This window comes from Mycteria americana, chromosome 12, assembly GCF_035582795.1.
Source record: "Mycteria americana isolate JAX WOST 10 ecotype Jacksonville Zoo and Gardens chromosome 12, USCA_MyAme_1.0, whole genome shotgun sequence".
Classification (NCBI taxonomy): domain Eukaryota; kingdom Metazoa; phylum Chordata; class Aves; order Ciconiiformes; family Ciconiidae; genus Mycteria; species Mycteria americana.
In genome coordinates this window covers 5,805,366-5,831,891 of record NC_134376.1, presented here as the reverse complement: position 1 = coordinate 5,831,891, position 26,526 = coordinate 5,805,366, and the positions used below count along the sequence as shown (strand labels likewise).

General features: G+C 44.3%; 1 protein-coding gene across 4 annotated transcripts in view; it reads right to left on the bottom strand.

Moving 5' to 3' along the window:
* TTYH3 (tweety family member 3) overlaps positions 1-25,972 on the bottom strand; it is a 78,809-nt gene extending 52,837 nt beyond the window's left edge. For all 4 annotated transcript variants that reach the window (XM_075514715.1, XM_075514717.1, XM_075514714.1 and 1 more), the window contains exon 1: positions 25,766-25,972. In XM_075514715.1, the coding sequence (XP_075370830.1) occupies positions 25,766-25,888 (123 nt within the window). In that variant the 5' untranslated portion in view covers positions 25,889-25,972. The remainder of the gene's footprint in view (positions 1-25,765) is intronic.
* Between the last annotated feature and the right edge of the window lie 554 nt (positions 25,973-26,526).

Genomic DNA, 26,526 nt, shown 5'->3' with positions numbered 1-26,526 from the left:
AGACAGCGCCTGGTTGCACAGTGCTGACTCTCAGCTTGGAAAAACAGAGCTAACAGAAGGAAGAAGGCTGAAAAATGAACAGCAAAACAAACAGCCCAACTTCTAGCATTTTTCAAAGAAAGCAAAGCAAAATTCTCTGTTGTTACATCTCCGAGTCGGCCACTGAAAATGAAACCAAATACCGTGGCAAGGTCTTAGGGCAGCAGAGTGAACGTAAAAAGAGTGTGACAAGTTAATGCTGGCTACTACTGATGCCCGTACAAGATCCCAGGTAACCTACAAGCATGCAGCAGGGGAAGACAGAGTTTTGGGACAGGGAGAAGGTACTTTAGAACATAGGCACATAACAACTCCTCTAGCTTTTTTCAATGGTCCAGCTACTAGAAACCTCAGGAGTCCATCACATACAACACTAACACCTTCACCTCTTCACTGGCAAAGAAAAGCGTCTTAGAAGGTGGAGAAGCATTAGCATCTCTGCCTTTTGCCATCACATAACTGTAATTACAGCAATTGTTTATGCAGCCTATAACAACTACCTGCTTCCCACTATTTATAAACCAGAAGTCAATTCACTGCAGTAACAACTGTTTTATGTCAGTGCCTCCCCTAAATTGCCTGCCCCTCAGCTGATCAAACTGCACTGAAGTAGATGAGAAGCACTAGCATGAAGTCAAATAGATAAGCTTGGCTCCTGACGACCAAACTCGGCACTGAAATAGGAGGCCCTGAAGCAATCCGTGCTGCCAGCTCTGTTGGGGATAGAACAAAGAACAGATTTAATATCTTAAAGACAAAACCCACAGATTCCCTGCACGCACACATACACACACCCATTTCTGCTATGGTCGTCTCAAACAGAGAAAAATCTCCAAGAAATACAGCAGCTTCCCCATACACTTTCTTGTCAGAGAGAAGTGGTAGATCCTGCCAGCATACCCAGTACAAAAAAACATTTTAAAAGTTTTTAGGGACTACAAGTACAATTTAATTTGAAAATCTGTCACATCTTTTGTTAGCTCCCTTGAGTTACGTACAGCAAAACTAGTTGTGGAAACATTTGACAAGCAGACAGCTAAAGATTAGATTTCTTCATTATTTGGCAGTAACCAAAAAGGTTCATAATCATTTATATGGGCATAGTTCTCAAGCTTATAAATTACTGTTATTTCTGCATCAACTTGCTTTTACTTCAACAAAAAAAAGAGGTAAAAAGCATAGTTTTAACAAGTGAGATCTCCCCCGTATTGACAAAGTACTACTTTCCCCATTAACAGCTGCCGCTATATATGAATGTGTCACCTTTTTTTCCTTTCTCTTCTCCAGCATCGCTGCTGAACATTTAGCGACAGAAGAAAACCAAGAACACCAACATGAAAAGGTTGTGACAATTCAGTGCTGCAATGGGTAGGCTGGCTCTCACTGGGCTCAAGCAATCACTCAACATGCCACTGGTGCGGTCTCCGAGCTGTAGACAATGCCACACTTTTACTTAAACTGAGCCAGCAAAAGAAGGAAAGAGTAGGCAGCATAGCTGCTTCTAAAACTTGTTATTTACCCCATCTGCAGGGGGAAGGTTTTCCTCCATATCAAGGCTTTCCTCCATTTCCCTCTCATCTTACAAAAAGGCTATCCTTATGTCCTCAAATGAGAGTCTGACTTTGATATCCACTACACAAATATTAAGATGTGTTGTTTAAGTAAGCTATCCAGAGGTCATCATCTATCCAATCTGACCCGCTAGAGCAACGAAGCACAGCGGACACAACTCCACCCTAATGAACAAGGCTATTTTTGCTGCTGCGCTTGAGGATCAAAGCTTTTCCCTAAAAAGCTATGATCCCAGGGGCTAAGACCACTTTGGTAACAGCTAAGATGGGAAGAAAACCCCCTACTTTCAGGATACTTAAGACTCAAGTGAACACCAAGTTCAGGGTAACAAGCACCACGTAAGCTATGTGTTTAACTAGTATCATTGACAGTACAGCTCCAAGAATGTCCTATTAAAAACCTGTAACTAAATCAAGGAATTCTAATATTCATAACTGAACTTAAAAGCAGTACCCTCTGGGATACTAGCAAGTTTCCCCTCAAAGACTGCTCACTTCATTGACAGTCATGTTGCTTTTCATAATCTCGTCTACAAATTCAATCAAGCTCCAGACAAAATCTAATCAAGTTGGACAAGCTGAATTGGAAGGGCTGTCTTTTCAAGCCCTTTAATGGGAGGTCAGCTCAAAATAAGCCTCTGATGTCCCAGGACTTGAGCAGGTTTATTTCATGTAGTTCATTGCTGTAGGCACCAAAGACCATCTTTGCTCCCCAAACTATTTTTAGTACTCACTCTAGTGGAGCATTTGATCTCCAGACAAGCTAGGTTTAGTCTTGTGTCCTTTTTGCTCATATTCTTAGTGATTTCTTCAGGCACAAAAATGGCTCTCCTAGGTATAGGAAAGACCTGCTATTCACAGAACTCCATTACTACAATTGTTCCTCAACTTCAGTTTGTCCCTCTGGAAAACACGATCGTCCCTGAGAACTACTGCTAGTCTGAAGACAGGAACCATTCTAAAGCAAATATAAAAGCACCCATAGATTGCCAGGGCAAAGCATTTACATTTAGGAAGACCTCATCATTCACATTTAAGACATGTTGGTCCCTTCAGCCTGTCCTTCAGAGACACTCTTTCTTTTCTTCCGCCCCCCAACTGAAAAGACAAACTTTAAGCCATAGCCAAGATCTAGATCCTTTGGCTACTCCCTAGCAAACAGGCATTAGGGAAAACTTACTCCCACAACAATTAAATAAGAGAAAAGGCCCTTTTATATTTATGCCCTTCAGACTAAAGCGTTCAAAAGTATCAACATACCTTGTAGTCTTTAAAATAAAGCAACTCTTGAATATTGACCTGTACATTGATATTCTAAGAAAAAAAGCTATTCAAGAGGTTCTCGGTTCTAAAGTTAACTTAAAATTTCATCCACGGAGCCCAGGAATAACAACATAACATTTAAATACCTACACGACCAATGTGACATTGCAAACCAATGGGATTGGGGTTAAAGCATGTCCAGCCATATCCCATGCGTGGCTATCATCTGACTGCTGTTTTCCTGTTCACCAAGCATGGAGAAATCTTTATTCAGACTAATCATTCTGATGCAGATTCAAGGCAACTCCCTCTGTGAAAGTGGTGGTGGCGGCGGCAGGGGGGGCGGGGGGGAAGTTTTGTAACCCTATTAGTCACAAATTTTACTATAACTAAAAATCTTACAAGTAGAATACCAGTTTTTCCTGGCATTATACTTACATAGATAACAACAGCGAATGCTCCTACTAGCCAATTTCCTAACATTTCAAAAGTAATTATTTCTAAGCTACTGAACAGATAAACAGAACTAACAAGTTTCCAGCCAGCAAGCCGCTCCCCATCTTCCTCCTGTTCAGCATGTGTAGCTCAGGTCATTTCCGATTTCGATTCCAGCAGGAAGAGCTATTTCAACCAGAGCACAGAAATAAGATGCCCAGAAGCCCAGACTCACTGACTCTGCACTGCATTAAAAAGTACTTGGAAAAAAGGCTACTGATTAAAGGAAGGGCGCTGTTATCTCCAACACACCAAACATCTGAAAGGATGTTCCCTCCCAGACACTTCAATGTATGAAGTTCAGTTCCTTTCCTCTTTTTTTTTTTTTGTTAAAGTCTTTATAAAACAAAAGAGACTGTTCATTTGACTGTTTATCCAGCCAGCTTCAAAATTAAAATATTCCTGCCCTGTCTCCACTCCAGGTTGGTCCCTGGTGAGTATCTCCAATATTTTACATATCAATATTTCTTTCTAGAAACTAAGCTCTAGGGAGAATGAAGAAGTGAAGAAGCTCGAGCATATTTATCAGGCTTGACACTTTCTATCGGCATGCAGGACTAGAAAACAATTTCCCTGATAAATGGATGGGCCCGAACTAGTCACACAGCCCTGTATCTTGCCTTCAACCTCATTACTCTTTTAAAGAGGTACAGCTCTATAAAGGGCTTCAAAATGCAGATAGACTTGCAAGAGAGGAACTGGCAGGGAAGGTGAGGACTGTAGCTACATTACAGACATGCAGCTGAACTCCAGGGGTCTAGTGAAGACAGTCGTTTGTGTTACTGCTTGTCCAGTTGTAAAGTGGCATTACACCACCACCTTAGACAGCCAGTGCCAACACAGCATGGCTGGGTGTGATTTCACAGGTCACGTCCAGAGCTTTAATACACTTCGGTGAGGAGGAGATGCACACACACCACCCAATGACAGCCATCAAATCACACATAATCTACTGCTGTAGGAGTGAAAAATCGATCAACTGCTCACGTGGCAACAAGAACAGCTCAACACTGTTAAAAGTGATGGAGAGTGTGGTCTTTACGGCAGAGAGAAACAAAGAAAGAATAAGCTCCGAAAAGGATGGGTTGATGCTAGCACTTTAACAGGAATATTCCCTGCTCAGCTACAATTCTGCAGGTCACAAAGTAATCAGAAATAAAATGCTATTACAGACCCCTTTCACTAGTGGTACAGTGGTTTGTTCTATCAGCTTTCAGCATTGTTTCCGACTCCAAACCAGAAAGAAGTCATAAAGGGCAGGAAACAGCTAATCTATAAGCCAAACCCAGAAGTGTGTTTTTCCATGATGGTTTAAAAAAAGCTATGGTTTAGAAAAACCTATGGGGTCACATGAAGACAGAAGTCAGCCAGGAACCTTTTATTTGGCTCCTAAATTCTGCTTATTGATTCAACACCCCAAAATATTCCAAAAGGGAGATTCAACACAGAGTCTTGTGCGTCCTGCACTTTTCTACCCAGCTCTCAGTTCTGAAGCACAGGTACTTTGTTCCTGCCCCAGGCTTATGCCAGACCAGGGTTACAACAACTCATCTAACAAGAAGAAAGTGTTTTACACCTGGATCAGATGCTCAACTGGGTTCACTGGGCAGCCGTTCAAATACCCTGGCCTCTAGTTAGCAGGACTGGTTTTTTTCCACACCAGGGGTAGTTACACTGTAACCTGAATCAGACATACCTCTATGCTGGTGTTGAAACCTGTTTTCAGCCAGGTCAGTTCCTTGACTTCATCACTGAGCAGCTCCAGGGTGCAAAGTGTTCCAGCCACCCTCCTGGACCATGACCTCAGGAGCCACAAACTTCCACTTCAGACAAGTAGGATTAAAGGGTCTGAAGCTGCAAACTTTATTAGGGATGGAAAGGTCGCATCAGTTTTAGGATTCCCCATGCAGGCCCTCAGGCTTAGGGCCCATTTACACAGAGGCACAATGTTGAAACCACAGTTTTGTACTATTTCTCCACTGAGGTCTTGCCTGAAGAGGCCTAGCACAAACATTTGTGTTCACAGCCCAAATCTAATTTTAACTCATGCTCAGTATGTTAGAACACAGTACTATCAATTTTTTTCTCTTGTATAGAAATATTGTCCAACAAGGAATATGAATGTATGTATTCCAAGTGGGTGCTGGAAGCAGTTTCACCAACGCACACAGGTCTCAGCACTGCAGCAGTGATACAGCAGTGCCATTCCACAGGAGTTCAGGAGCAAAAAAGTCTCTGATGCCATTAAAAAAAAATTATCCTGCTTTCCAAGGCTGCAGCTCAGTGCCAAATTTTGTGCAAAAGACTTCTATAGAGAAGAAAAAGCAAATAAGGAGACTTTGAGTACACAGCTACAGATAATACCAGCAAGCGCTAGCGAGAACCTTGCTCCCCATAAACCACACCTCCCTGTAAACACAGCTTAGCATTGCAGCTTCCGCACTCTTGCACAGCATTTACCACAACCTTCTTTGGAGATTTGTACTAACTTTTGTTTACTTTTTGCTTTACTTATAATTTCACCAACAACTAGTTACATCCGTACTACCTTAGACTTCCAGGTGGTTTAGGAACTGCCAGCAACAGCACACTCCACCCTTGCTGTTTGCAGCACAGCCGCCTCCCACTGCATTCAAACCGAGCTCGCAGTTACAGAACCTAGACATCCAGTTCAGCCAGAAGCAGAGGTTACCCGTGCACAGCGCATCATCGCTCTCTCCTGTGCGTTATGCAAGAGCGATTTCCAGTGTGCATTTCAAGATCAGTCACGGCCTGCCTAGCAGAAGCAATTTGTGGATGTTTAAAAAAAGATCTGCCGCTCTATAGAGAAATGGACTCATTCTTCAAATATTCAGATAGCAAGTACAAACCATGCAGCAAAGTTTGGACTGCATATAACTGTGGTATTTCCTGGGTTTTCAGTGTACAAACAGGCCAACCTAAAGTCAATTTGTTTGCATGGACTTCTACAATATAAAGGTGGCTTTTTTTGTTGTTTTTAAACAACTTCAAAACTTCTGTCCAACTTGTAAGGAAAGTGACAATAGTAAGTTTTCTCTTGGATCCTTTGAGCATATCTAAGCACCTGCATGTTGCAAAAAAAAAAATTTAACAAAAAACCACCCACACGGGACTTGCGAACACCCTGTTTTTCTGGGTTATTAGAAAGAACAGTCTTTCCAAAAACAGCACAAGGGAGAAAACATTTTGTAATGCTTCACAGTTCCCAGAACAAAGAGTGACCTCTTCTAGCACTAACCCCAGTCTGTGCACTGCAGGCTTGGACACCATCAAATCCTTCTGCAATTTACAGATGCAAAAGAGGAAGTGGTGACACTTCAGGCAGCCAAAGCTTTCCTATTAAGTCCGAGATTGAAAAATGTGCAAGACAGCAGAATTATAAGTCACTTGGTCATAATTTTAGCAGGAAACACTCTGCTCTTATCAGCACTGCTTCAAGCCACCCCTGTTATGCTAATCCAGTAACTTGCAAACACTGAAGCGCCCTTGATAGAGAGGGCCATTGTCAAAAAAATAAGTCCTTCAACATTTGTTTTCGTAGCAGCTACATCTGGGGAAGAAATTCTTGCAAAGCATCTACCTCTCAGCAGAGCCCTACTTGGATCAGTTTGAGAGACAGAAATGCAAATACCACATGCTCTGCTGAAGCTTTAGCTGCTTAGAGCTTCATAGATCCATGCCTTGTCAATATATGCCACCCCACCCTCTGTGCTAACTGAACCGCGTGTGTGGACACAGCCACCGAGCATGCTTCATTACTTGGGATTGCTGCTCCAAAGCTGGGCCTGGAGTACCAGTGTTAGCACCGAGATAACAGCAAACAGCTCCCCTGTTGTTATTGTCACACCTCAGCCACCTGCTCATAACCGCAGAGAGGCAAGCCATCATCCTGACATGCCTTCATCTGGCAACACTGTTCTTTTAGGACCATTCAATGCATGATTTACATACTGCTACTGATGTGGAGGTGCACTAAATGCCAACTTTTGTCTAGGAAAAAAGTGATCCCCGCAACCTAAAAGCAAAATTTGTGCCTTTTATAAAGGCACTGACTGCAAATTGGTTTCCCCACTTGTGATCAACTTACCCTTTGCAGTCTTTCACCTTGTATTTCATTGGGAAATTTAAGCTACTTTGGACACTTGCTGTTGATACAGAGACTTTCCCCATTTCTCCACCCACTAAAAGGCTATTCATCTCACCACTGCAGTTCTGCATTTTGAAAGCATCACATCCTCCCACCAACAGACAGTCTCACCAGTCAGCAGCCCTGTGCCTTTGACCTTGAAAACCTTAAACCACTGAAGCCTTCCTTCAGATAGCAGCAGCAACACTACTCACTGAGGACCAAATTTTAAAGAAGTAGAAGGAGGAAGTGCATTTTCTTTCACATCCTAAATTGGCTGATAGTTCCACCCTGACAGTGTAACCCTGAGCTATGCCTTCCACCGACCTCTTTTTCTTTTGTCTCTAGCCACATATACTGCAATTACTGTATATACTGTATATTTGTGTCTTCTCAATGCTACCTTTAGATTAATAACCAGTGCTTGAGATGAACCCAGATCAGCATTCTCAAGTTAGAGGTTCCCCAATGCTGAATGCAGAAATACACGATCTCACCTTTTCTGGCTGTTGTGGTTCCTGAAACATATTTTCAGCAGATCTACACCAGGAACTGGGGCTTAGTTACTTATTTGAATCCATGGAGAATCACAACAAGCCAGAAGCACTACAGCTGAAGAGCTTAACAGGTCAAGTCCAAGGTGTTGCACAGCCATCCGGTAAACCCCAAGGGAAAGGCTTCTTCACTCAAAACAGCTGCTGTGAACCCATCCCCGTCACGGCATCTGCATCTGGCACATGAGTAGGAGCAGCCGCCGGAACAGGACTCAACAAGCTGCCACACCAGCACCAGCTGAAGAACCAGGCTGCAGTGCTCCCTGCTCACCAGGTCCTCACGTGATCGTGCGAGGGACTTGAACTTCTAACTGCAAACCAGGCTCTTTTCCTCCAACATCTTCACAACTACTGACTGGCAAAAGAGTGGCAGATTTTGGATTACAATGTCTTTCAGAAAGAAAATCCAGGAGCACAGACTCTTGACTCTGCTGTTTTGTTTTTAACCTCACATCTGGGGTTAGAAACACAACCCCCTGACATTCAAACTGGAAGTACAAGGAGGGATCCAGCAAAGCAAGAAGAAATCAAATGGACAACAGCCATCTGCCTCGTCCACTTACTATTATGCACACTGCAGCACTCTGAAGCAATACGGAGTCAGGATAGATTTGTGGACTGAAAATGCTTGGAAAGGACTATTTAATCCAGCCCCCTGTACAACATCCAGGCCACAGCCACTGACAGATGAGCAGTGGGCCATTCCTGCTATGAACTGTCCTTGTGGTTCCTCTGACCTTCAGCTTGGCAAGCCATCCAACATGCACCTTGTGGTGCTTTACAATGACTTCAGTATGTTTGCAACGTCATCGAGGTTGGCCACTTCCACTAAACAACAACAACAAAGTATTTACCAGTCCTCCACGGAGTGCTTACAGAAACTTAAAAAAAAAAAAAATTGGGCTATTTAAAAACAGCTGTTAGGGCTGCCACCAGATCAGCATTCTCAAGTTAGAGGTTCCCCAATGCTGAATGCAGAAATACATGATCTCACCTTTTCTGGCTGTTTTGTTCCTGAAACATATTTTCAGCAGATCTACACCAGGAACTGGTGCTTAGTTACTTATTTGCTATTTGCCAATCACCTCCTGCTTGTTTATTTTTAATTTGGTGTCTTTCAGTTCACTACCGCGAGTGGATGGACTTTCAGCCATCTATCTCTACTGGTGAATCACATTCCTTAGCTTTACAGTAACCCTCAATGTTAATACCTACATTTATCTTCATAGTTAACTTTGTATTTGAGAATAGCTCTTCTGAAGCACCAAGTACCTTGTTAGCTGTGCAGATCAGCAATTTGCCTATTTGGAACATTATCATAAAGTGGAACTCACCAATTCGTAAGCAGAAATCCCCCAGGCTGTTTATGAACTCTCCTATAAAAGATGCCACAGAAGGGAGCCAGGTGGATCTTTTTGCGCTTGAGTAGTTTTACACATATTTTTAAGCCAGGTTGCACCAGACATTCAATTTGCACTTGAAATCTCAAACTTAAGATCCACCCTTCCCTACACACAATTCTTCTTTCTATTCTTTGTAGACAGGTATTTTAAGCCACATTTGTGAACTTATTTTCAGAGAGTATCGTAATCAGGAACAAAGAGAAGCAAAAACTATAAGCTCCAGTATAGGACTTACAGTATCTCTTACTGAAGCTTATTCTCTAATCAGGTGAGGCTGGCAGACCTCACTAAGTACAGGACCAGCAGTATAAATACAGCCACTGCAGATTCTCTGAAGCTAGAAAGAAGAGAGCCATGCCCTTCTTAGCTCTATCACCTCTTCTGTATCACCACTAGGGATCACGATCCCTTGCTACAAACTCAGCTCAGCTCACTAAAAACACCATCAACAAGAAAAGCAGTTTGGGCAGCAATACAGAGTTAGATCCGCTCTGACCAACCGCATTAGATTAGTGGGGAACATTATCTGACTCCCAACGTATACAGAAAACTGGATCTTTGACAAGAGACTTTTCACAGCACTTAGGGGCTGGCAGCAGTTGCCTGGAATTCTTCACCCTTTTAGCAGGTGTTAAAACTTCTGGGAAAGAGCCAAGCAGTACTTTTGACTCACTGAAGCAATCGAACCATTTGTTACATCACCCAAACACTGCAAAAAGTGAGAGCAATTCACTAGAAAGAAGTTTTGAGCAGCCCCAAGATAAGATACCCTGAAGCCACAAAGCAAATATCTGCAATAACTCTCGTGTTTTCATGTTGCTTTTTATTGAATGAAAGCAAGTGGTGCATAAACTGCAGAACAAAGTAGAGCAGGGCATCTGCTCAAACACTCTTACAAAGCATTCAATAACTGTTCTCACTTAACTCTATGCAGCATAAAACCCACCATGATACCTCTGGCAGTAACTGTGTGCAAGTAAAGTAGCTCTCTTTCCTTTATGGGTCTGCAGAAGAATGTCACAAGACACTGTTAGTCTTCACTGCAGAAGGAGCTAAGGAGAGGTAGTTTTGATTTTGCTGGTTCTTCCCATCATCTTTAAAACAGCTCAAGTTTTTACTAAAAAAGAAAGCAAGCTTGAATGTGTATTGAGAAAGCATTTTAATTTAACTCTACAGACAGCAGTAGTGGAAAAAATGCAGTACTTTGTAGCACACAAACCTTACCCTCTCCAAACTGAGGGGTAACGGTGTTCTTGATGGGGGAGTGGAAAGAAGGCAGGCAGGAAGAGAGATGGCTAGAATGTCCCTGGTGCCTTCAGGGTTTTAATCACATTAGCTGGGACAAGGCAACCCCCCGCACTTGCACCTTGAGATCAGTAACAGGCTCTCTGTAAGGTTTACCTCAGTTTGCTAATGACACAGATTCACCTTCTTAAGGCCTTGTTGCATTAGTTTAAGGACACACCTCGTGCTACACACATGCATGTGTGCCCTTCCTTCTCCCTTGTTCTCCTGGTGACACAGCCCCTAGGTGCCACGCAGCACACAAGGCAGGATACTGCTCTCTGCACATACGTCACCGAATTTACCTTTCTTCCCTCCATGTTAATGAGGGTATTTACATGACGGGATACTTCCTTCCTAAATTCTTTGTGCCCTCCATCCTTACTAGGCATCCTAATCCTGTTTACGACATGCTGGTTGCTATGGAAGTGATTATATTGTCACTAGATTATACCTTCAGGTGGAAAACATGTAAGTGAAGGAACACGAGCAGGTTTTTGCATGCATTTAAAGACATGATAGTACAATCCCCATGTAATGACTAGGAGTTTTAACAGTAGCCTCTGGAGGCAGAATCTGACCACAAGGAATAGCACGGCATCAAGTTTTCATTTGGTTTTCTCCTAAAAGTCAGATGTTTCATGTTCCTGTCACTGGCTCCTACTATTTAATTTTAGACGGTGCCCTACAGCTGAACAGTACAGTCTCAGCCACTTTCCCAGGACCCTGAAAATTTTTCTGCAGTCAAAACACTATCTCCTTAGTACAAAGATCAGGGTGAAAGAAGTGACAAGATCATATAACCAAGCTCCACAACTCTAACTGCCCTTTTGTTGATTACTGTCTTTTATAGAGCAAAGATTCAGAGAGCAGAAGCAAGAGAGACAGACCATCTCAGATCTGACACGTTCGGTGAGACGCATGACTAACCCAGCTTGAGCTAGCAGAGCAGGACAGCGTACGTGCCTGGAATACGTAACCCCACTTGGAAGCCTATTTACCAGGGGCACTAGCATAGGGGGTTATCTGGGTGCTGCCTCGAAGTTAAATAGATGACAGCTAAGAGTACAGCATAAACAGCCTAAAGACCCCATTCCTTGCAAGCAGCTGGGAATCAAACAAGACACTTTCCTACCTACCGAGACCCTGCTCAGCAGCACTAGAGGAGCTTTAGATCTTTAAAGCCAGGATCGTACAAGAAGCCAGCACCCCGAGTACAGCATTGATGCTCACATGCAGTGGCTAGCACCATTCCCCCAACTGATGGTATGTACGCATGCCTGCCTGCCTCTGAACTCTTCCTGGCCCAGTTTCAGCCATCAGGACACTTACCTAGATCAGGCGATACAGAAACAGTGTAGCAGAACCCAAAGAGCCATTGTGCAATCCAAACCACAGCTGCATCAAGAACAAGATTCTTATCCCAGTGTAGTTAATGTTTTGACTACAAGAAGAATATATAGCTTGCAGTTAACATCAAACTTCGCACCATGTAATACTTCCTTACTGCAGCATTCGAACAATGCTGCAGTTCTGTTTCACACGTGTCCTGTTCTAACAGAAAATATATTCCTCACTGAGAATAAAGCTGAGGACTACACTGTAGTTTCCAGAAGCTCTTAGCCCCATTTACAGTTAGCCTATGTTCATAGCACATGGGAAAGACCGTGCACTAACCAAGGTCCGAGTGCAGCTACACAGAAAATACTCAGGATCAGAGATCAGAGTTTTCCCAGGAGAAATGACCAGTGACTTGTTAGAAGGCAACAGCATGTCAAAGGCTAGTTGAGTACATCCCCAAGGATGAAAGTCTTGTAGGATTAGCTTTAGTATCAAAGAAGTGGTGGTGCATGTGTTTGTGAGTAGGTAGTAAAGAACTAAATTGCTGGTGGATCCCATCTGAAGGCACAGGTGTTAGAAAGAAAGCTCAGCATTCACTGCATCAGACATCAAGCAGCAAATTTCACTTTGGAAGGGAAAAGAAATACAGACACACCTGGTTTGAACTCAAACCTTGATGAGCATTCAAGGCCTATCCTTGAAACTGGTTCTTTCTTAGGAACCTTATACATCATTTATCGCATCAAATAATCAAGATCACTCTTACTGAAGCCAGCACAAGTAAAACAAACCTAGTAATTAAGTTAGTGCTGGAAGTCCTGACCATAGGTTATACCTGCAGAACTACATTTCACCTGTTGGATATGCCACTGCTGTGGTATAAGAGGCACATCTCCTCCCAGGCCAAAGCATAGCTGACATCAGCAGAAGATCATTCAGATCTACCCACCAAACAAACTTGGATCTGCAGTCCTCTTCAGCACTGGGAACACATTAAGAAGTGGGTCAATCACAGACAGAAGACACAATGGCTAGCAAATAGCTATTAAATGTATTTAGGAGCAGTAATAAGACAAGCATCAGTCTCTCAGAGCAACATTTGCTTGAGAACAAAATTAACAGCAATGAAATACTATAGCAGACAACTGAATTTTAATAGCTGCAACAAAATCCACACAAACACCAAAAAGGTTGAAAGGGCACTGGAGTGAGACACACATGTGACCCAGCAAGCAGTTGCCTCAGTAAGAATTTCAGACTTAAGATACAAGTACATGGACAAGAAGAATTAACACGCCAAGGGGGGATTAGAGTAACAAGATCCCCATACCTTCTCATCATCATCTGCTGGGAGAGGAGGCAAGTTCACAGCTTGTCCCTTCCTCCTTCTCCCATAACCTCCACATCGCCCGAGGCAAAAGCTAAGCTGCACTAATAAAAACAGCAGAGCTAGCATAAACTGTCCAACCTTGTTATTTACACCTCAGCAGAACGCTCCCAGCATCTACTATCACTCACACGGCTTCTCCAAGAGCTGCTTGCTAACGCACAGGCATTGGAAGCATGTCCCAGACTACCGCTTGTCCATGCGGAGAATTTTGTCAACAGCACTGGGCATATTTTATATCCATCACCTTTAGTTTATCCTTTAATATTAAAGCATTTTAAATGCTTTTGAAGAGCTTGTATTTAAAGAGTTTTAGCTTGCAGCAGGTCAAGCTTGAAAAACAACCCCTGCAGTGATCAAGAAGTTCACTGTTAGAGCACTCAACCTGCTCCAGAACATGGTCTCCGAGACCAGCAAAGAACTTTTCCAGGATCTTTACCTCGTTGTACTTACGAGAATGAAAGGCTATTTTAACCTTGTAAATTTGTTGCTCCCACTAATTTGTCTACTCAGGTTGATTCAACATCTCTGGTCTAACCTATAAGAATTTTGCATATATACACATATAAGGAACAGCCAGTGATCCAGCATATTTGACCTCAGAAACCAGGGATGAAACCCTGTCCTACCCAAGCTCTATGCACTACTCACTCTCATAAGCCAACAACAACTCAGCCTGCATGGGGAGAGGACAAGAAGGACAAACAGAAGACATCAGTCACATTTTGAAATACTAAAAGGCACACAGGAAGCATTGTACAGTGCTTTTAAAATAGCACTCTCATCCAAAGTAAAGACTTCTGTTTAGCTACAGAAGTGTCAAGCAAATCATTCCATCCTCACTGGATGTGCTATCTGTGCTTTCCACTAAATCCAGACAGAAAAAGACCCAAAACACAGATGATCCATTTTTTCCTGCCACCTACTACAACTGAAACGGTTTCCCTCTTAAGGGAGCACGAACATTAATACTTGCTATTGACTAGAAGTACCTCTAGTCTAGTCTTGTGCAATAGCTCCCATTTACTCAAGTCCAAGGTGTTCAGTCTAACCTTACTCAAGTTCAAATCCTAAGGAAAAAAAAAAAAAAAAAAAGGCAAACCTATCTTTTTAATCCTATCTGTCCAAGCGCAGTGACAGCCAGCTATCTCCGTCCCTAGCCTTTTCCTAGGTCTGTGCCTTTCGGGATTGCTTGCACTTGACAGCCTGTCAGTCCAAAGCTAAATGGAGATCATGTTTTCAGGGTCTACCATGGCATTCGCAGTGATCATAACTACAAGTAGAGTTGCAATAGGGTAGAAATAACAAAATAATAAGTCCTTCCCTGAAGTCCTTTCAGCCTTCCCTCTAGTTCTCCTTCTAAAAAAAGCACAAGTATTTCAAAGATACCAGAAGTAGCACAAACTTCTCTCAGAAGACCCCAGTCATCTGTTGCCGGAGGTCATCCACACAAATTAGTTCTGAAAATTACCTTCCTTTGTATCTCAGAAACAAGAAGAGATTACAAAATAATGGAAGTTTACTATTGATTTTTTTTTCCCCCAGAAGACTCAAAAAAAAAGTACCTGGTACTTTTTGATGTAAAACACTCAGCCATTCCCTAACTTCCAAACAGCAAAACAGGCACTGTTTGCAAAGCCTGCAACTGCTCCTGTTACACTCTTATTCCAAAAGTGAAATTCCCTCAGGTGCTGAAGTTTTAAGAAAAGATGTTTGCATAACTTTTCATTAGATTCTCCTTCCTCTTTTCTCTCCTTGAAAGTTACATTATTACACTTCCCGAGGAAAAAAAATATTTACCAGCAGGACAACTCCACCCTTTCTTCTTAGTTCAACACCATGAGGCAAGATTCAGCCAGAGGTCAGCCACTATGCACTCTCAGCTACTTCCTTCATTTCTATGTCCTGCCATGTTCCTGACCAAAAACCAAACCAAATAAGAGCTCACCACATCTGCATTTGCCAAAAATCCATGATTTCTGCAATTAATGCAGCACAGCTTATTACAGCTGCAAACTTTCCTAGGCTCTGATAGTTACAAGCCCATGGCTGGGTGTCTAATTAAAGGAGGAATGAATTAATGAGTTTTACCAAAGGCTTTTGAGTCACCGTTATAATTCTCACCCTTAACCAGCAGCAGGACACTCAAAGGACAGCGTGAGCAGGATCAAGAGCAGAGAGGGGGGATAAACCACCCCCAGCTGATGCTTCCCCCATCACATTCCTCTCCAACATGTCACTGTCATTCAGACCCCGACAGCCAGATCAAACCCAGCAGGAAAACGCCTGGGCCTTTTGGACAGCTGAATACAAAAACGCTTCCTGAAGCTGCCACAAAGCACACACCAGCCTTTGAATGCCGAGAAGCGGCGAGATGCCGGGCGAGAGGCTCCGCAGAGCGCTGACTCCACCGCTTTCATTCATCCACAGCCCCAGCCCCCACCCAGCGCCAACAATTACAGTTCAGTCTCAGGCTCCCAAGGAGGCAGAAATTGAAAACACGTTTTCATTGAAGCACAGCTTGAATTTCATGAATTCCATTACTCTCGACTTTCTCAGCATTTCCTGGAGTGAATACTGTAAAACAAGGGAGAAAGGGGGCAGGGGGGCTGTATGCAAGGCGGCCATCATATGCCACCCCTCTGACCGTGCCAGTCTGAGAAGAGACTACAGAGGCACTTGCAGCGAGGAAGCAACATAAAGAAGGACTATTCCTAAGCTGAGGAAAATAAGTATATGCTAAACATAAGTTTAGGGAGGAAGGAAAGTAACAAACTGCCAGAGGCCTCAGAACAGTAACATCATCCGTTACAACTAGCACTTGAATAGCAAGGCTACAGGCACAGCCCAGATGCAAAGCACGGCAATTTCAGCAATGCAACAGAAAGCATCCCTTTGGTAGACTGAAGAAATCTGAGCTACTATAGCAAGTATCAAAATTACCAGTTTATCAGCTACAGGATCTTGAGCACACTGTTAAACTGCAAGAAAGCTTACCCCAAGAAAAGAGCACGAAGTGCGGTGAGGTGATACCCTGCCCACCGCGTTATTCAGAAATCTACTATTCAACACTAAAGCAACTATAATCATCAGAGAAAACAGGTAGCACCAAGCAATGGGTCATTTTTTTCCACGTGTACAGTTGTAACCCAATCAACTTTGGGATTATTCCGGTTCGCTAATTAACACCCTATGGATAGCTTTGATACCATTACCAATACTCTTAAAGGTTCCTTCACCAACAGCCTCTTCCTTCTCTCCCCCCTCCCCAGCTTGGGCCTTATCTTAAGGAGCATTACATCATCTACTGCACTGAGCCCTCCTTGTAACAGTCACTATTATGCAACTGAAGTGCCTCCATTTGGATTTTGGCGTTATTTTGAATTTCAGTGTTGAATAGAAGGCTTGTTTAAATTCTCTGCATGAACAGCAGCATTTTACAGACTGAAAAGGGTGTCCATGCACAGACACCAACACTGGCATAACAACGCGTCTGAATGTGTTATACATTTGTGAAACATCCATTCCCCACATTCCCGTTTCCCCTTGTCCAGGAATAAGTCTGGCATTGTTAGGACTGATTAGCAGTATCTTTCATCCTTAATTTCACACTACAAAGGACTTTCATGCATGTGCACGTGTGGCACCATTCTAAGACATATCAGCCAGAAAAAGCATTTAGCACTGACCAAGGAAATCACAATCTGAGGGTGTAGCTCCAGTTTAAGTGAGGGTGAAGGGGAGCGTCAGCTCTTTCCCCTGACTGGTTTCAATGCTGCTCTTACTATTGACCAAAAAATGCTCATTTGTCAAAATAATAACTTAAAAGAAGTCTGGCACACATTACTTCTGCTGAAGCAAGCAACCTGATAACCATGTGAAAGCACACATTATTATAAGTGTTACCCTCATATCCAAGTGCTTAGAGAAGGGAATCGGTACAAGTATCGGGACTGAGACCAACTGCTGTGCCCGTGTATTGCACATTAACCTACTTTTTTTTTTTTTGCAAGAGAATAGCCTTGCAGCCTTAAGCACACAAATTACTACTTTGCAAGCACATGCACATTTGTGGCCTACCAAACCCTAAAGCTCACAATTATAAGATCAGACTCAAAAACTACAAGTGGCTCATTACGCAGAAATCTAAAAAAAAAAAAAGTTTGAAATTAAAGCCTTTGCAGCATGGAAGTGCACCATGTTTTGCTCTTTCCTAGTTCATCTAATAAGAAAAAAAACTTAAAAAAAGAAATAGCATCAGCATGGCACTGCCCCACAGTGCCACGCTAGATACCTGCAGACCCTTTCACCATGCAGCAAAAGTTATTTCTGCTTGGGGGATAAACGTAGCCAATTCCTAGTTTTTCACCACTGCAATACAACCAGTCTCAGCCACTACTTAAAGTGGAGGAAAGGGAAGGATTTTTAACAGTGACGGCTTTTTTTCCTCTTTTTAGACTGTGAGCTGAGTGCATCCCCCAGACTAAAAATCTTGCATGAACTTGATCCTCCTTGATTTTAGCTCACCTGTCTTGTTAAACATCAGCAGCAGCTAAAACAAAACAACTGGTAGGATGACATACCCAGACAGCCATGCTGAGAGAGGAGCAGGGTTACTGGGTTTTGTTTTTATTCTTATTAGAGACAACTCTCCAGCATATATCAATATGTCCCTGAGTATTTTGAGTCTTATCCATGTCTTAAAAGTGAGAATTAAAGTTCAGTACAGAAGGTAATCCTGATATATCCCAAAGTTACTCAAGTCTCGTCTGAATCTTAGAGCAAATAAATTCCCAGACATTGTATCCCTTCCCCCAGCTATGGGAATTACTTTCAGTTGAAAACAAGCCAAGCTCTCCTACCCACTCAAGGGGAATGGGAAATCTCAACACAACTGGTGGAAAGTTTACTACTAAAAGATAAAACAGAAACAAGACTAGAATTGACAGTCATCAAGAGGTTAGTTACAAACAAGATGCTGACTCCCCTTCCATCTCAAGAAAATTAAGAGTGAGCACCATCTTACTCAGTGCTTGGTTGCAGCCACCCAAGCACATTCACTTGACATCAAAGAACGTAACAGAATGACTTCAGGAGAAGCGTTAACCATCACAGCTTAGTCTTCAGCATACTGATCCTTACAGGTACAGAAGTGTCCCCAGAAAGGGGTTACACAGAACTGACCAGGCAAGCTCTGCCACAACAGAGCCTTACCACATCAACACAAATAGCATGATTCTGGACTTCACCCTTTCCATCAGTAAGCGTGCTGGTGCGGGGAAGGGGTGGAGGAGAAGAGGTGTAAAATTAGCCTTGTCCGAGAAGAAAAAAAAAAAAGAAATTAAAAAAAAAAAAAAGAGATGCCAAGAGATTGGAAGGTGCTTGTCCCTCGAACTGTCTGTTCTGAAGACACGTATGTCAAGAAACCTGATAAGAAAAGGCCCATAACTTTTGTCTATGTCGTTCTCAATAGACAGATTTTTGTTTACAGGTTCAAAACTAAATCTAATCCCAAAATACAAGTAAGAGATCAAGACGACGTGTGGCACAGCTCCTTAATCCACATTCAAAGCCTTGTGATTAAGTCAGAGGAATGCACCTGACTTCCCACCCTTAATCTCCAGAGTCAGGCCTAATGGGATATGTTCTTCTGGGTGAGAATTTCGCACTTTCCCTAATAATGAAAAATAAGGAGCACTAAAAATCCACACCAACATCTGCTTGAAGCACTGCTTGTTTTATTGGATCACCATTTAAACAAAGGCTTTTTGTTAACCTGAAGAGTGTGGATTTTCCTTTGACCCAAAAGGCATTAAGAATTGAGGGGAAGAAAAAAAAAAAACCACACCAAAAAAAGGGAAGAGATAAGACTGAACCAATTTTGATTAGTCCTTTCTCCAAAATGCTAGTGGACACCAAGATAAGCTTCTTAAGTAGCTGTATCATTTTGGTGGCAAACTGAAGGTTAGACACCCTCATCTGCATTTTCAGTTACTGTTTAGACTCCCTTTTTCCAAAGCAAACGCAAAATATGAGGTTCTTGAATGTCAGCTCCTCCAAACTGATAAACACTTGCCTGCGTACAGGTAAGTGCAATATATAGGCAGTGCTAAGAGGAGGTAAATGCATTACCCAAGATTTACTTCATAAGTACTTAAATCCAGTCCAGGAGACATAAGCTGTTACACTCGTGTAGAAAAAAAATAGAGGATTTTCAAGAGGACAAACGTTGTCTTGGTGCAGAAGTGCCAAGGTGCCAGTGGCTGGCCACCACCTGACCAGACTAATGCTTTTAATTCTGGTTCTACCCTTCCAGCTAAGACCAGCTTGATACCTTCAGAGCACCACATGCTGCACAGAGGTCTCCTAAGACTGGGAAGCTCACCAGGCCTGGCAAAAACATCTTCTCTGTACAGGATTAATACTTCTAGGATTCTACCCAGATGAAGCAAGCATGGTTTACATCTTTGCACACTCACTTGCATCTCCTTCCCTTCTTCCCCCCCCCCCCCCCTCCCCCCCGTGTTTCACATTTCTCCAAGTCACCTTTTACCCCTCTGTGTACTTTGGTCTGCTAAAACCATACATTCAGAACAGTTACTTTTTTTGACTAGAGTAAGGTAATCTACAGTCAGGGTTTCCAGAAACTGTCAGTTCTCAGGAGACCATCTGAAAATGTAACAGCACAGCATGGGTCAGCAAAAAAGTAAGGCTGCAGACAGAAAGCTGGCAAAGGTTGACTTTTTTCCTGTCTGTATACCATATGCTGCTGTATGACTGATGTATGGTCAACAGAAACCATTGTATGTCTACCTTTGGTAAAAATCAGTCATCAAAAATTGTCTTGATTCTACATTTTTGGTTATTCATTATGCTGCAGTTTCCTAGTAAAGGCTCTTCCAGATCAAACACAGAACAGAGGAGTCAGACTACAGCACCAATTTGCTGATAAGTATTATTACTGCATGGTTACTCATGCAACCAAGACTGATGAGTAAAGGGAAGAGGGGATTTACCATTAGTTCTTAAAAACCTAAAAGCAACTTCAATTTAATTAGAAAACATTGGATTCTACTAACTGGGGTCACCTAACCTTTCTGGAAATACGAGCAAACTAGTGCTACAGCAGGATGGCTGATCAGACCTTGGAAGCGGTCCATCTATTCTTGAAAGAAACCTTCAGTCTAACCCCTTTAAGAACGGCACGTTACCCTCTGACTTTGAGCCAACTAGACAAAAACACGTCATCCAACTTGACTAATACACATGTTTCCAATTTACAGAAAGACTCTTGGTTTCAGAATTGAAATAAGACGCCAGTACAGTAGAGGAAGTTCTAAAACAATCTCTCTAATCCAAGTTTTTTGGCAGTTTAGGCTCCATCATGTTTCTCCAGCCAAGAAATACTTCCAAAGACGACATGAGCTGTTATGTGTAGGGAAACAGCCTCACAGAGCCAGAAAGTACCTGACAGAATTAATTCCTTGCTGAAACTTTGCCTACAGGTTCAAACATACATGCCTTGGATTAGAGTCTGCAAGCCAAAAAACAGGGAAGCATCCCTGGGCTTACACAGCACCTTTCACTGCTGGATCCCCCCTCAACACACATACAGTAGTAGAAAAAGAATGTTACAACACAAAAGCACTGACAGATGTATGATAGGAAACTCCTGGGTGACAACACTAAAGAGATCATCTCAAAACCAAGGACTAGAGCATACCCCTGTTCTTATCAATGCTTCCTTTAGCGTGGTTCTGCATCTTAATTGGTGTGAGTCCAGTCTTTTTCCAAAGCATATACAGTTGGTATTACACCTACTATCCATGCATTTGCAGTTCTGACTCTCGCAGAAAAAGCACAAGAGTGGTACAAGGAAAGAGGTTTCAAAGATGCTGGAGAATTTTGCTTTATTCTAGCCTGATTCATGCATAACCCATGTGTTTACACAGATTCAGGTCAACATTGCCATTTTCCAGCAATTAAGAAAAAAGCAGAAATTCAAGTCAAGGTGCTCTGTAGCTTAGCTTTTACAGCCTCTTTTCTTTGCTGTTTATAGTATACTTCTCAGCACACAGTGAGACTTAAGAGCTACAATAAAGTGCTGTAGGCTCCTTTTCTGTTGGTACCGAAGACACCCTGTCTCAAGCAGATATCCCATTACCTGCTGTTGTGCTGTATTAAAAAGCTATTCAGCTTTTCTCCTTCTTTCCAGGATGTAACCTCCACACTACCTCAAGGTTCTTAACCAACTCTACCCTGAGAAATAAAGTGAATTCAATGCCATACAACTAAGTCACAAGTAGAAGTACTTGCATTACTAAACAGATTAAACTAGTGACAGCAGCAGTCTCAGGACCATCTTACTGGTCTGATTAACTGAATTGGAAAGTAAGTGGACAGTACTGGTAAGATCATCATCATTTGTTCAGCAGCAAAAGGCACAGAGACCAGAACTGGTATTAGCATGATGCTGTCAGAAGGAACACGAGCTTTGCTCCATTTTTACATTCCCTTCACTCCAGAGTTTGTGACTCACTACACAATGAAAAGGCTTTGCAGAGCACTGCAGTATGACTCAGATGAGAATAGAGCCAGAACAAAACTGTTCATATCAAGATATCTCCAACCCCAATGATTCATGGGAGGATTAGGAAAAGAACTGGTCTGATAAGATCCTCTATGGGGATGACTCTACAGAGCAAGTCCTGCAAGCAGCACATGAAGGCAGCTCTGACAGGACTCACCAGCATGCCAAACCCCTGGAGAAGAAGGATCATAACCCCAGCTCACTCTACATTGAAGCTTACCTCTCTTCCCCCAGAAGAAAGAAACTAGTTGTACTGCTGTCCACAGCTTGTCACGATGGAAGTGAAGCATCTGAAGCACATACATATACACATACATTTTTAAACAATCTAGTCCAGAGGGGAAGGATCTGTTCTGCTCCTCCACACTCGCACACACTGTTTTAACCTAATGCAACAAGATACACCGTGGGAGAAGATAAGAAGTAAGTAACACCAAGAGAGAGCATTTTAGAGACTGACTCAGGTGAAGAAGGTATGCAGCCAAAACCTGCAGCTGCATTGATCTCAGCCCTTGGCAACAACGTTGCCATAAGTATTTCTCATGCTCTCAGACAAAAGGAGGAAGCCCCTGTAGGTTGGTACACAATGGATGCGGCCGCCTTGAGACAGGCCGCTGCACAGTGGGTGTCCCTCCTGCTCTGACCAAAGGGACTACATGGGACAGAACAGCATAACTAGCCATTAGATCTACATCCTTCTAGATATTCCCCATCATCCAGGGTCCCAGAAGACAAAACAAAGACCTAGACTTCAAAGACCCAGCAGTATGTGCTTATCTACGAGCTACACGCGCTTCAGAGAGATTTCAGGGGACAATAGCTTGTCTGCTGCTTCAGTGGAATAGTGGCTTGTGCATTACAGTAATCCTTGCTAGGTAGAGGTGGAAAGCCTGTTAAATCAGCAGCCTCCTCACCTGCAGGAGCACGTGGCACTGCAACAAGTGACATGACAACATCCAAACCCAAGCCACTGAATTTCCCTTTTGGTTGAAGTCAGATGTTCAGTTGATGCAAAAGTTCAAAGCCTATCATCAAAACATGAATACAAAAAAAAAAAAAAGGTAGGTCTTTACTAAGAGGTTACTACAGAAAACAGTTTTGTAAGAAAAGCAATGTTTTTCCCTTGGTCATGGGTTGGGAAATCTTTTCTAGAGAAGCAGTGAAGAATCAGAAAGGAGACATTGCTTCCTTCCTCATAACAAATCAGAAGGAGAATGGACACTGAGCCCTGCTGTATGCCTATTTATGACAACAGTCTAGCTACCAGATGACTTGAAATCATGGAAACATAAAGGTATTTTCAGTTTAGTAAACATAATCCTTCCTTACTACAGCTAGGGACACTCTGCCCTTTCCCATCCCCGTAAACTCCCAGCTAGCATCCCCCACTGACCTCTCTTCAGCCACTGGAGAACTCAAATGCAGCGTGCAGTTTAACAGTTTATACTTAAGAATTGGGCTATCAACCACTAATGGAATAGAAAACAAAAATACACACAATTTGTGCCAATGAGACCTACAAAGAAAAGAAAAATGTGCAGAACTTAAATTAAAAATGGACTTTCTTATTTTCAGGTTGTATATGATCTCACCTGCTAAATACGAAAGGTTCCTAAAGAAAAGGGGAGACCATACCAGCATAGGCTGCAAACAGAGCAAGAGATGCAAATTCATAACAAAGCTAATAGAAAAAGCTAGAATTCAAACCAAAAGGACTTCAGAACAATTTAAAGCATGAGAGAGCATTTAGCATTACAGTTCCCACTCCTGGATTAAGTTTCCCTGTGTCACTGCATTAGAATTGATCTACGTGGCTACGAACTCCAGAGTCAACTTGCAGAGCCACAGCAGCTTCATTATATAACCGGCGACACCAATAACACGGGCTGCGTTACTGGAGCCTGCTTGCTATCCCTCACCAACGCCGACACCAGCAAAGCTGCTGCTACTCAAATCATTCTCTTGACGACAGACGCTTCAGTAATCCAGACATTTGGGCTTGGATTTGATAAGATGTTTTCTTGCAAGCTGATGTTAAGACTTAAAAGGCCATCTACTGCTGTGCAAGAAGCCCTTAATATCATGAAGGGAGGGGAGGCAGCTACACAGGAGAATAGCAGAAGGCTTTAAGTAGGAATAAGATTACTGTAGAAAAATTATCTGACAAATGAACACAACTCCAGATTGTCGTGAGGAATGCTTTCAAGCAATTTTAGTGAAAAACAGTACATCTGCTGTCTATTCAAAGGTCAACAAGTGCTTGTTTCATGATAACACACTCCCAAGAACATCTTTCCATGAACTCTTAACTTCTGATCTTCAGCATCTCGTATCCCTTGTTTTAAAGGGAGCTACCCTCTGAGGTCATGGAAATACAGTTAAGCTGCTGCGCAGCATCACATCTGTGTGTGGCCATCTTGAACTCTGCTAAGCCAAAGGAACTAAAACAAATTGAAGCCCCAAATACAAAAGTTAGGTCAAAAGTCTGGTTTGTTTACTGGTTTGAAGATGTTTCTTTGTATCTACCCCTCGCTCTTTAAATACATCTTTAACATTTTCCTCCACCGTCAGCCCACAGATCTGTTCACCTGTTTAAAACAAAAAGCCAAAACATACTGCTTTCTAAAGTATTTCTAAAACCTTTTACTTCTAGAAAAAAAATGAGAACCGTTTAGATGCTCTAGCCTTTCTGCCTGTGTGCATGATAGGAGGCTGCGTATATAGGACGCTGCAAGTACATTCAGAAAAGCAAAATGGTGTTTTCAAAACCAGAGACCGTGGCAAAACGAGGCAGCAGAGTCACTGCAGCTCTGTTCCAAGATGACAGCAGAGAACGCAGATGTTAGAGCACACAGATTCACTCCACCATCATTTTAATTACATGCCTAGCCAACCAAGCACGGGATACAGGCTTAAGCAGCATTAAAAAAAAAGCGGCACACAAGTATTCTGCGAGCATCTTCCCGTGCACTTGATGCTAATGCCGCTCCCGTGCATTAAGTCATCTGTTTTCCAGCAGGCAGTTAGTCGGTTTTGGAAAGGCACTGCTGGCCTCTCTGCAGGTCACGGCGGTACGGGGCTGGCGGGATCGATGGCGAGCGGTCGGCGCTGCCTGCGCAGGGCAGTGCAGTTATCACTGGCGATGAGCGGTCACGACCCGGCCAGGGGCATCAGCCTGGGCCGGTGCCCTCGCCTGGACAGCGCAGCTTGCGGCACCGGGGACCTGGCGAGGGCACTTGGCCAGGGCTGCCTCCTGCCTCCTCTTCCAGGCGATCATTTCACCTTCTCCCAAGAAGAACTTGGGCTTCCAGCAAGCTGGAAGCAGCCTGGGGCTTCTGCTCGCCCCACCGGTGGGTGATGGCCTCCTGCGCCCGGACCAGGCCGGCGAGACCACAGCATCCCGGCCTGCCCCGACCCAGCAGGGAGGCAGCCCCCCACCTGCCCCTCGTGGGGCGGACACACGCCACACGGAACGGGGCACCCAGAGACACCCACCCGAGGAGCCCCAGCCGGGGCCGGACTCTCCTCCTCCTCCACACCCCCCAGGCGGGCCGAGCCCCCTGCGCGCCCCCTGCCCCGCACAGCCCGTGAGTGTACAAACACCGGGCTGCGAAGGGCCCCACGCGGGATACAGGCCCCCCCCCCCCCCCCCACACACACACACACACAGAGACCCCGTCCGGGGACCCACCTGCTGGTACTCGGCGTCGTGCGGTCGGAAGTCGGCGGCGGTGAGCTCCCAGCGCAGGCTGAGGTGCGGCAGGCGGTGCAGCAGGCTCACCCACCAGGGCGGCGAGTAGCTGACGCCCGCCATGCCCGCCGCGCCACGCCGCCTCGCCTCACCTCACCCCGACCCGCCGGCCATGGAGCGCCGCCGCCCGCGCTGCTTGCTTGCTTGCTTGCTTGCTCGCTCGCTCGTTCGCCTGCCTGCCTCCCTCCCTCCCCCTCTCGCTCGCTCTCTTCACCGGCGCCCCGGCTGGCGGCCCCGCATGGCCGACACCCCGCACCTCCTCCCTCCCGCCGCGCCGCTCGCTCCCTCTTTGTTCGCCGAGAGGCTCCACCGCCTCCGCGCCCGGCGCCGCCCGCCCGCTCCCATTGGCGCCGCCGCGGCCCGCCCCGCCCCGGCCGCCGCGGCCCCTGCGGGCTCCCCCGGCCCGCCGGCTCAGGTGGCCCCGGGAGCGGGAGGGCTGCTGCCGCCGGGCCAGGCCGGGCCGGGCCGGGCAGTGTTGCCGTCCGTGCCGCCCGCTGCCCCAGCGCACGGGGGTCGCCCGCCCTTTGGCCGCCGTGCTTCGCCGCCACCGCGACTCGTGCTGTAACATGGCGCCTGGGCACATGGTCGCGCCTTGCAGAGGGTGGACGTCCCACAGGCGGCATCGAACGATGTCCCCTTCTCTCATACCAGCACCTTTCCCTCCAAAATAACCCCGTAGTGGACCCAACCGCTTGGCTCCT